This window comes from Uloborus diversus, chromosome 4, assembly GCF_026930045.1.
Source record: "Uloborus diversus isolate 005 chromosome 4, Udiv.v.3.1, whole genome shotgun sequence".
Taxonomy (NCBI): Eukaryota; Metazoa; Arthropoda; class Arachnida; order Araneae; family Uloboridae; genus Uloborus; species Uloborus diversus.
Window position 1 is genome coordinate 16,643,846 of NC_072734.1, and position 12,647 is coordinate 16,656,492.

The 12,647-nt window shown below is 37.9% G+C and overlaps 1 protein-coding gene across 1 annotated transcript in view; it reads left to right on the top strand.

Annotated features, from left to right (window-relative positions):
- The window catches only part of LOC129220194 (uncharacterized), an 82,559-nt gene extending 72,099 nt beyond the window's left edge, over nt 1-10,460 (top strand). The window contains exons 4-6 of the mRNA XM_054854556.1: nt 2,885-3,001; nt 4,900-5,044; nt 6,104-10,460. Of these exons, the coding sequence (XP_054710531.1) occupies nt 2,885-3,001; nt 4,900-5,044; nt 6,104-8,082 (2,241 nt within the window). The 3' untranslated portion in view covers nt 8,083-10,460. The remainder of the gene's footprint in view (nt 1-2,884; nt 3,002-4,899; nt 5,045-6,103) is intronic.
- The last annotated feature ends 2,187 nt before the right edge of the window (nt 10,461-12,647 follow it).

Consider the following 12,647-nt stretch of genomic DNA (forward strand, 5'->3'; position numbering starts at 1 on the left):
TCGCTGGAATTGACTACATTTGTTGCAACATAGTTAAAATATTACTAGGGAAGTGGCACTAAAGCAGAGTAAATATTTCACCGTTTCACTTTGCCCCACATTCCCCTACTTGAGTTTGTGCCCCATGAACCTATCTGTGTTCAATACTATAGATAGCAATTAGTGCGAAAAGTTTACTTTATACCAGGGCTTCCCAACCTATGGGTGGGGTCGCGACATTATCCCCGTATTTAAAAATATATCATTGCACAGTTTAAAAATTAAAAATACATAGAGAAAAATAGCATCATGAGTAGCATCAATGAGTGAGCGCTGTGGCGAATCCAAGATCCGCCAACGTTCCCTAAGATTATTTTACATTTTGGTTTAAGGGCTTACAACATCCCGTACAAATTTCCGCTGAAGAGTCCCTAATTCACCTCCTTCTAACTTTGTCCAAAATAATCTAAAACTTCATTTTTGGAACTCCAAATTCGAATAACTTCTGTAAGAGATACTCTAAATTCCAACCCTTATCCTGAAAGATGTCCTGTAATTGTGTGTGTCAAACTTAATTTTGGAAATATTCCGTGAAGAGCCCCGAACCTCATCCTGTCCTCTAACTTCATTAAAAGTAGCTAAGAAATGGGCTTTTAGATTTCAATTTCGAATTTTTTTTAGAGGAATGCCTATTGTCCCCTCTACATAATTAAAAATAGTATAAAATTTCGTTTTCAGGACTTCAATTTCAAAAAAAATCTGGGTGAGGGTCTCCGAACATTTTGCCTTGTCATCAAAGAGAATCTACTATTCTGTTTTTGGGACTTAAATTACCAAAAATTTCCTTGACCCCAACATCATTAAAACTCGTCCAAAATTTCGTTTTTAGAACTTGAATTCCGAAAAAATTCCGGAGGAGAAACTCCGAATCCAAACCTTTTCCCAAACTTTTTTTACAAAGATGGCTTATAATTAAGTTTTCAGGACCTCAAATTCCGAAATTCTCCGAGGAAAGGTTGATCGAACCCCTTCTCTTCCTTTAAGTTCAACAAAGATGGTTTACAACTGAGCTTTTTAAAGAAATTTTATTTTCATTTTCGAAAAACTAGAAAGTATTCCCCCCCCCCCCTCTCTTTAAAAATCACATGCAACTTCATTTTTAGGACTTCAATTTCGAGAAATTCCAAAGGCAGAGTCTCCAAGCGAAAACCATTCATAAAACTCCATAAACCTTTCCTCCTCTGAACGTTACCATTGATCATGTAAGCTCTAATTTTAGAACTATGATTTCGAACATTTTCCGGACCTTTGCGAATGTTGCACTTGCAACTAGATTTATATTGTTAATTCTCTTTTTGCACTTATTTATTAACTCAATTCTCTTAATATGATTCAACTTATGCTAGCAATAATCCCCCCCCCCCTGCCATCCGCGCAAAAATCTGTATTCTTTCTCTCATGCTATGTATGGGTTTAAAAAAAAAATGAGTGGATGCTAAACGGCCTCCCCCAATTTTTTGACCTCGCGACGACCTTGTAAAATGAAAATACCTTCATTCACTTCAATAATTTTATTGTCACACATTTGATGTGATCTCACTTGTTCTTCGCAGGTCACGGAACCATCCCCCTGTCTTTCTTTTAAAAAAATTTCGAAAGGAAGGGGGGCGAACGTCGCGAAAGGGCGGGGGTAGGACGTAATATAGAGTGACAGTGAAAATGTGTAAATATGACACTTACAACTCGCTTGTAGTGGCGTCACCTTACGGCGATTCTTCGACTTAATTTTTTCCGCATAAAAAAACCCCCCTTGAATAGCCATGTCAAGTAACCAATAAACTGTTTTTTATACCTGCTATTTTTCTGGTTCTACATATTTAATTAATGTACTGACTTTTTACCCGTTCTGTTTACATAGAAAACAATATTTAAAACAATGCAATTTATAAAATGTTCTTTTGTACTGTATATTAGAAATTAGGCGGACAGCATGATAAATCGGGATGATGCCCTAATGATTTCATTTGCGGAACATTTCTGTTATAATAATCAATATCTAAGATATGACAACGCAAAGAAATCTGTGGAGGGGTGGGAGATTACGTTTAATTTATTATTGATCAATTTCAAAAAGTTAGTGCTGCCATCTATTGTCTAGAAAGAAAAATACATACTCTTGTATGTATTTCAAGATTCATACGGTTGGTTATTCAGATTTCTTCTCCCGTCCCTCGCAAAAATCGGACTTCCGACGTTTTTGCTTTTCTACTCGTAGAAAATGAAAAAACGTATGAAATTTTATAGAAAGAGTCGATTAATCTTAAAGAATAGACAAATCGTTAACTTCGTTTTTTTTTTTTAACTATTTAACCTCTGCCTCTGTTAGTCATTAGTCTGAAGTATTGAAAAAATCTACCTCATGTTTTCACTAAGTTCCCATAAAGATATCAACAAAATCTTTCTGTTTCAGTCAGATTTGTTAGGCTATTCCGTGGGAAAAAAAATTGTTAGACCTAGTAGCAATATGAGCAAAATCGCAAGTTTAGTACGCAGTTTTATGTAGGTGATCTTCGGTTAATGTTAGTTGTTGGGGTTTGGAATCCTTCCTCAACAATTTTCGAAATTGCAACTCCAAAAGAGCAGTTGTAGCTTATCTTCCTTGGGGACAGGGATGTGGGTTAATGGGTCCTCCCCCGAAATGTTCCTAAAATGTAGTCTTAAAAACGCAGTTTTAGACGATATTCGTGGTAAAAAGTCTTGAAAACACAATTGCAGGCTTGCTTGAAAATGTTTGAGGAACGGTAATTTTTCGAAATTGAAGCTCTACAAATATAATTTTCGGCGATCTCCGAAGATGTTTCAGGGAGTTAATCCCAAATTCAAAGAATTTGTTGTTTCTCTGCAGGTTTCAGATTTCTCCTCCAACAAAACGAAGAAGTCTCGGAGCGGGAAGAATCCATTCACGTTCAGCGGAGGTGCGAGCAAGAAGCAAAGGGCCCTCGATGATTCCTGCTTGCAAGTGGTGAGAGAATTTATTTGATGCTGTCTCTTTCTTTTTCCTCGTAAGAAAAACTTTTAACTTAATCGAATGCTGTTAAAATTCAAAGGGAAACCACATTGCGTAGCAGTTAGTGTACAAGGTTCCAACAAGTGAGAAATGTTACATATTATAAATGGTACTTTTCCGTTAACTGTACGGCACTTGGTTTAGCGACTTGTTTACTTTCTGCTTTATTGACAAAAGAAAAATTGCTTAAATTGTTTGATGTTATAAAAAATACATATACAGGTAGTTATCAAAATAATGGAAACACCTGTGAATAAAAGTGACATTTTTGAATGTGCTTCGTAAGTAATAAAGAATAAAACTTAATTTTTTTGAGCAATCACGATTGCTTATTGCTTTCATTTGACTGTTTTGATGTCCTATGATTTTATTTTCCCACCAGCACCCTCTGCAGCATCACCGTCGACCGGCCGCCTCACGATGCTGCTCCTCTAACAAACCTCTAACCGTCTCAAGGTTGCGTCAATGTCGTACACTAACACGCATACATACACGCACGCACGCACACACACACAAACACATACACACACACACACAAACACATACCTACACACAACTACCCATCCACTCATGCCTGGACACAAACACAAATGCCTACACACACATACACATACCGCCCTATACACATACCACCCTACACACAAACACACATACCCCCACGCGCACGCTTACATACACACACACACACACACACTCGTGATTACGAAAAACATAATTTAAATTCAAGAGGTCAAAATTCAAATTAATTTTTTTCCCCTATAAATAGCAATGTACATCTTCTGGTAGCATATGTTGGCTTAATTGAAGTTCTGGAAGACTTGGATTTTTTTTAAGCGCTTGAAATGTCGACCTCTCAAATCTTAAAAGAGACCAAATTGTTGGAGCGCATCTAGCTGGAGCAAGTGTAACTGAAACATCTCAAATTTTTGACGTTTCTAGATTTACAGTATCTAAAGCCATGACAGTATACACCCAGCGCGGTAAGACAAGCTCCGACAAAGCAAAATATTGAAAGGAAAGATAAGCTCAGTGAAAGAAACCGACGGGTATTGAAACGAATTGTATGTCTAAAAAGTGAACAATAACAGCAAAAGTGAGCACAGAACTCGATCACTATCTGGATTCACTAATGTGAGTGATTACAGTCAGAAGGCACCTTTATTAACAGAACATTTACGATAGAGTAGTGATTCCCAACACACTTGTCACAGAGTGTTTCCATTATTTTGATAAATACCTGTAGCTACTAGTATATGGCAACCCTAAAATTTAGAAATTGATGTTGTTGTTTAGAAATTTAAGTTGTTTTTAGTTTGCAATAGCGATAAATAATTGTTTTAATCGTTTGAACTTGGATCTTCCGACCATTCTGCTCTTATGTTCTTAAAGTCTGAAATCTTAAGTTTTATGTTCACAAAACTAATTCGCTACTTTCCGAATCATATCAAATGAGTTAAAAGCATCCCACTCTGCTGGAGCAATTAATTTGTATTCCCTTTTCTGGCCGATTACTAACTTTCCGCACGAAACAAGGACGGGCGGTATTTTCTTCGGAAACTGTTCTAGGAAAAAATCGGTAGCATTCCGCTCGGGTTGACGTCATTAACTCCACCCTCAAACCGTCTCCGCATAAAAACGAAGCGACCGGAAACGGTTTAAGGGAAGCGTTATGACGTCAACCTGAAGCAGAATACTGCCGATTCTTTTCTGGAATAGGGCTCTTTCGCCCTAAGCTGAGGTTTAAAGTGTGCTGCATTAACCACGTCGAGTGCGGCATAAACATTCGCCTCTGCATTGTCTGTTGTCAAGACAGCGAGAATATATTAACTGTCAATTTTTCATCCTCATTCCAGGAACCAGAGCGCACAGTAGTGAGTCTTCGTGGTCACGACTTCACTGGTCTAGGCTTCAACATTTGTGGCAACATGCGGGATGGAATCCTGGTCAAAGATGTCCTTCACAGAGGACCTGCCAGTGAATCTGGTCTTATCAAAGCTGGTGAGTACTCTTCCTTTTATGGTAATCTTGATAACTTTTTCATTACTTTCGTTTCGAATTTCAGTGAAATCTTTACCTCCTATGCTGCCAAGTGTTCTGAAAGTTTGGTAATGTTTCTTGGAAGACTCTGCTGTCGCCTGTTGTGTTTGAAATCGGTATTTTTGAAAGAAATGTTTATTTATATCTTCGTGAATTAAACTGATAGTTTAATGGAAATCATCAGAATAATCGTAAATGGTAAAATTAATTTGTAAAATTTAAACTTATTCCAGCTTTTTAATACGAAAGGCTGATCAAAAAACTTTTTTTAGTTAAAAAAAATCAACTTTTGAAAGTGTCTAGTCATTTTTGGATGTATAGTGTATCTTCAACTACAAGCTCGTCTTCCCCGCTATAAGATAGTTGCTCGTATGAATATTTTTGTCCATAATTCTAACCGATCCAGTGACCAAATCAAACAAAACATTCAAGATCGCTAGAAGTGTTGTGAATACTACTGATTTTTATAAATATCTAGAGCACTGTATGAACGTCCTCACATGCTCTAATGTTAATGCTGCGGCAGTTAGCAGTTCAGTTAGTTGCGTAGCTCAGTGACGATTACAGTGACGCGATGTATACTGCCGTGTGCAGGTAAACGGCAGTATCTGCAAAAATGAGTTTTCGAGACATTTGAAGAAACGCGTTTTGGATTTAATACTAACAATAGGGAAATGTTGGAATTAGACGTCTTTTTCGCGCCTTTTTTTTTAGCGTAAACCAAATATGCGAGCTTGTACAATAAAGATAACGTACAATAGATGACAAAAATGCAAAAAAATGAAAAATTTGCAGTTACTGCCCTTTACCTGCACACGGCAGTATAGTCCCGGTGTCCTTATTCCGTGCAATACAAACTTGGAATTCGAAAGAAGCAGGTTCAGTTAAGATCAGCAAATTTTTAGTCTGCTGATTTGCTATTTCGCCTGATATTAGTTTTACTCAATCATATAATTAATGTATTCATAAAAGAGTTGTTTGCAAAAAAAAAGTTTTTGCTCATATTCTTTTAATTTTCAGGTGACAAGATAATCAGCGTTACTGTCTCATTCACCAATATCGTGTACGAAGATGCACTGACGATCTTGAGCTATGCTTCGCCCTACGATGTACAACTCGAGCTGGAACGGGTGCCGGACAAGACCAGGGCCCTCCCGAACACGCCATCCGGCACAAAGCGGCCGTTGGGCTCTTGCAGCTTCAACCGCAGTGGGCAGAAGCTGTTCCACCCGCTCTACAGAAGCCAGAGCATCGACGACCTGACTCAGATAGATCGAGACCCATCCCTGCCGCCCACCCTCGGTCTGGGGCCTCGCAGGTCCCAGAGCGTCGGAGTCGCAGCGCATAAACTAGCCGCCCACTTCAAGAACTCGGATTCCAAGCTCACGGACGATAAGACGGGAGTGTCCTCCAATCAAATGGTGCTGTCCACCACGGGATCACTCAACGAAAAGATGCTGGCGAACGTGATGGCCGACGGAAGTCCTCACTGGAAGAAACGCTTCGAAGATACCCTGGAAGGTGATACTGTCGAAGTCATCGACCAGTCATCCACGAGCTCAGAACAGAGAAAAGACTCGACGCCGGACGTTGAGAAGAAATCTTCGGATGGTCCAACATCACAAACTTATATGAAAAAGAACATGAAGTATCTCGATTCGCCTCACAACAAAGGTAAACTGCAAACGTACAAATCACCTGCTGATAAAGATCGGGACGTTAGCAGCCAAAAGGCAGAACATTCTCGAAGAGCCAAGACGATGGCAGAAGCCTCCAGTGCCCTGTGGCAGTTGGATCAGAGCATCCAAGACGGGGAAGGATCCGACATCGAATCTTCAAAGTCGTCTAACTGGAATCCTGACAATGGGATTGTGTCGAAAAGTGGTAGATTCTCCCATAAAGAAGATGAAAATGAATCTGATGTTTCACATGACTCTCTGGAACTGTCGAATAAGAAAACAAGTGGCAAGAAAAGTAAAAAACATACTAGTGCTTCGCATTCGCGCGATTGCGCAATCGAAAGTGAAACATTAGAGGACATGAAGCAGAGTTGCTCGAGCTCTGCAAATAAACAAAATATTCAACAGAAAAGCTCAAAGAAGAGCTCCCACCACAGTGAAAACAATAAAAGCAAAGGACACGCAACAGATATGGGTACTAAGAATGAACATTCCCGAAATGCAGAGCGAGTGTACGCCAATAACATTCTGAACAAAGTTGGTGGGCAAAGTTCCGTGGATTATTCTGAGAGGTCAAAAGATAGTCCAAAGACGATAACAGATGCCAGAGAAGCTAAAGGCTTCGACAGTGTTCCTTCCGTAGTATATGCCAACCATCGAGAAATGCAGGAAAAAGTTGTAGTCGTCGGTAGGGCTGCGCAAAAAACTGCGTCTAGCGATCACGCCAATAATTACGGCAAAGTTAACGGCAGAGCCGGTCACAGTGAACGACAAAAACTATCTGGAACTGAAAACTTTTCCCCAAATTATGGCAGCAGCAGAATCGTCATCAACGGCGAAACTGATGAAATGAAGAACAGATTCGCGTCGAACTCGAAAAGTAATTACCCCAATCAGTCAAGAGATTCTCCTGTTAATTACCCGAAGCAGGATGGCGTCAAGTCTGATGAAGTTATGCGCTGGATGGAAAATAAACAGAAATCGAACTTGAACCAGAAGTTCTCCAAATCGTCTGCCAGTCCTGCTGGAATGTTTACACAGATCAATCCCTTCCAGCAGCCTTCGAGGCACAAGAATGCCAATTTTAAAATCTGGTCCGGGAGAGAAGAGTTGTCCGCCAATGGGAACGATTCACAGTACACGTCATCGTTGAGTAACAGCTACGGTTCTGATTCTCCAGTGCAGACGAACAGGAGAGAGAATATGCCAGAAAATCAACCTTATGTTTCGAAGACTGTTCTTATTTCCCCTTATGAGACAAGTTCTCGGAATGGCGTACCAAACTCTTCGCAGATTTTGAATTACAGGCAGCAACACTAATGCTTTGCAATCAATTGAATGGACTTCGCTGAACAGATATTTGCGGTGGATGTGATCTCAGAATTCCAGCAGCTTTGCATGGATCTCTAACTTTAACGGCAGCAAATTATCTGTAGTGTTCTAATTATTTGTAAATTTGTTAAATTGCCATTGGTTGCGCTAAGTTGATGGGTACTTCTTAAATTTCGCGGCTCCCTTTATCAAAACGACGTCAACCGTTTATGGCCGAATAAAATACTCAAGTGGTCCCCTAAATTTGGCAAGTAGAAATCAAAAGTAGAAGTGTTTATGGTTGCTCTTCGTTTGACTATTTTTAATCGTTTTTTTAAAAATGATTTTGCGGTTTATCGCAGGGCTGTGAAAGTAAAGTAGTACCACTTGACGTGAATTGGTTATTTTTTAGATTTTCTTGTTCTTCAAAGTGCCTTCTACTATTTGCAGTTGATTTTACCGATGGTGAGAAGATTAAAAAGCTGTTCTAAACTACAGAAAATATTGCCTCACCTAAGTCAGTATAATCCTGTGGTTCACAAACAATTTCCATCTTGTCCGCGAACAGCTAGTGAAAATTAACTAAAATCATTTTTAAAATTGTAATTAAAAACTTTTGGATTCATCTCATTTTGCCTAGTATAATTGTTGTGAAAATACTATCTCTATGGTCCGCTTGGTCCCGGAAGGGTACCAAGTGGTACTCATCATTGAAAAAACATCATTTTATGCATGTAACTTTTGGAACAGAAATCTGTGGTAGGTGATAGCAGGATTTATGTTCTAATCAAAGGTTCTTGAAAAAATGAGATTAGTTGAAATCAGTTATAGCAACACAAAATAGTTTGACTTAACAGTTTTCAACTCTTGCATGTATGACATTAAATAATTAACTGCAGCTTATTACGAATTTAAATAAAAGTATGTTTTTTTTTAATTCTATATGGTACAAAAACTTTTCACAGCGGCAGAATAAGTAGAATATTTTCTTTAGTGCATCTACAAGTTTTCTGAGCTGAGGCAAAAAATTTGAAATTTGCCCCAGCTCAACTCATCTTCATTCAAATTTCCAAAAAAAAAAAAAAAAAAATGTAAAAATTGAATGAAGTTGTTCCCCGAGGCAAGGGCCCCGGTTTTCTTCCCCTAGATCCAGCTCTGATTTTTGAATAGTTGACTCTGGCACTTTATTAGCTATGGAGAAAACGATTCTTTTTTGGATACTTTTTCTGCGAAGATATATGAAGGTGGACATGGGGGGGGGGGTCATATGCTTGTCCTTCCAAGTACAAGATATCGATCGGCTCAATGTACAGTACAGTGATGCTCGATAGGATTCAGTCCCTAAGTAAAGGGTGTTTTTTTTAGAGGCATAGAACTGTAGGTTCAAATAAAACACAGTTAAATGGTATTAATTACCATGAATTTGGTTTCATTCGGAAGATGATTCTTTGCCATTTTTATATAAATATGATATCCAGCATTTTGCCACTTCGGCCGGCTTAAAGAAAGTCCAATCGGGAAGTCCAATTTTCTCACTTTTTTTCAGCAATTGGAAGCCGTATGTCAGTGATAACGTAGCGAATGTTCTCTTCCAAGACATCAATCGTCTGTGGCTTATCGGTGTAGACCAGAGACTTCACATAGCCCACAAAAATAATCCAGCGTAGTTAAATCGCATGATGTTGCAGGCCAATTCACGGGTCCATTACGCGAAATTATTCGTTCACCGAACGTTTCTTTCAATAAATCAATTGTGACGCGTGCTGTGTAGCATGTTACACCGTCTTGTTGTCTATTCCTGATGAATGGCAAATCAAACTAAACACAAAACAAGTGACAGCTATCAAAATGGCTCACATATCAAACAGTGTTGCCAAATTAAAGTTCTATACCTCTGAAAAAAACACCCTTTACTACATCATCCTTTATTTGACGTGCTCCTGAAATTCTAACAAAATTGATTTCCTGGTTAACTAACATGAGTTATACTTTTAAATGCGCGCGGGAATTTTATTTGTGTTTCTACAACTCCACCCACTTGCGCTGTTCATGTACTTAATCGTCTATGGTTAATGTACTTAATCGTCTATGGTTAGAAACGTGTGAAAAAAGTTAAAACTGGAAAATTTCCAATAAATCTGGGTATTGATGTTTTTTAACCTTTAAACCAGGACTTAGTAAGAGAAGTACAGCAGCTGATCCCACGCAAATAAAGCCCTGGTTTAAACATATCTTTAAAAGAGAAAATGTTGATTTTTCTGTGATTTGAAAAAAATGTGTATTTTTTACTAGTGAAATGTAATATATTGTTAAGCATGTTTAGTTCCATCTACTCACGAGGAACATATTACACTAATGCATTTTCGATTGAGAATAAATCAACTTAATTCATGCTTTGTGTTGTTTTTTACTTTAAATCGGTCTTTCATGGACCAGCGTAGAATAAAATGTCAGAAAGGGATCCAGTTCTTTGTTTCTGCAGAATTCCCCCCCCCCCCCAATAGACCGATAAACAGAACACAACGACAACGACCTACGGTTTTAATTTACATTCTTGCGAACAAAATTTTAAACTACACCACTAAGTGAGAGGAGATCAGAAATAAGCTGTTTACTTTTAAGTCAAATGGGGGGGGGGGGGGGATTTTCTAAATATTTTTATCATCTCTCTTAAGCTTTGCTAAATTTTGCGAAAATGACCTTGCGTTATTTTTTCTTAAGAGAGAAAGTGCCCGAAGGTTTCTGAACTTTAAAATAGGGCTTAATTAGTATCAATGTTTTTTAATCCAAAATAAACCATCAGAAGAGAATGAATGACATTTTAATTTTTTTAAGATGAAGGTAAGATGAAAAAAAAGTCAACTTGCTATATCTCGAAGTCTTATAACTCGAATATTCTTTTATACACAAGTTTTCATAGGTTCCTAAACTCTTGAGAAGGCTGTGGGAATTTCCCATAGCCCGAACGACCAATAACTCGATGGTCCCTTGGGACTTCGAGTTATTGAGAGTTGACTGTACGAATATTAAATCTTCAGATTTTGCATGTTTTTATCTTGCCCAAAATGTGTGTTGTCGCACATCTTGTTAGCCCCCTCCTCCCCCTCTCGTCTCAAATTGTCAGTTTCGTGAACAGTCACCCGCCCTCCCCTCAACTCAAACCGTGACGTCATTTTGGGGACGATGGCCTCAAAGAAAAAAAACTGCGGCTAAAAAGTTAATTCATTTTGGCTTTGATGCGGGCCTGTAATTCCGATTTTTTCCAAAGGGGTGGGAAAAAGAAGTATACTCAATGCAAATTTTACCGAAAAGCAACAAAACTTTTCAAAGCTGTACATGACGGGACTGCTTAAATGAAAGTGTTTTTTCATTTAAGAATTGTTTTTTTTTTTTACACCACCCTTTTTGTAATATACATACATTCAGCATTTTCTAATGAGTGGGATAAACGTTCGATATTGTTTTATTCAACGGATTAACATTTAATTAAAAAAAACAGCGATTTATAAAAATCTAACAAATACTGTCCTATTTTATTATAGTAAGAGAAGAATTTGAACTCAAAAACCTACCCTTACGTTTGTTTGAAAGACAATCTACTAAAACAGAACCTGGCAAGAACAGCTAAAGAACAAGCAAACGCAGTTTTTCAATGTCAAGAAAGCGTGGTTGTGGTCTATTGAACATTATTCTTTTTGCGTTTTTAGATTGAATAATTCTTTCCTTGTGTTGAGTTATGGCCGCACTAGATAACGTACCATGATTTAAAAAATTAAAGAGGACCCGTATTCATTAACCGAATATGAACTCTGTTTTTGTGATAGTCTTGCTGGAATTACATAGATGTTAGGAATCATATGGTTTCAGTATATACTTGTCAGAATATAGTCTATCTCATCAAAAACAATCCTGTTGTAAAAATGTCCCCGCCAAAAAAACCTTTAACTTTTCCGCACAAAAAAGAAGGCCTTCACATCCTAAACCCAAAACTCTCAGCCTTAAAAAGTTATGATATCTAGTTTGCCCACCAAGTATCTCTGGCAAACTATCATAATCCCTCTTCTCTTTCATCAACCTACTTCCATTAGAACCTCCTCCCCCCTTCAAACTCCTCAGAAATATGGATAGGTCCCTTAAATTGTTTATCCTGTTTGGCGGGAAGCTTTTGCTCATCAAGCAACCACTTCACTTTGAAAAGTTTCCTGCCATACAGGATAAACAATTTAAAGGAACAGCGAAAAGGAAAGGAAAATTTTTACAACAGCGTTGTTTTTGATGAGATATCACATCTTTTTGCGTTAGTACTATTACTTTGTTTGGATTTTTAGAAGTGAGAACTTCAAGTCAGAAAATTTTCAATTGAAGCAACCTTGTTTTATGTTTTTAAGGAACAATAATGGCAAGCCAAATTGTACGTAAAGTTATTTTCTGGTTCATTAAGATTCTATGTTCGTTTTGCAAGAATTGGGTTATTTACATTTTATTGCAATCCTTGTGTCCTCTGTTGCAAAGAAAACTTCTTGGATAGTAAAATAAAATATTTTAAATTACATTGTTTTCAAGTATTTTACAAC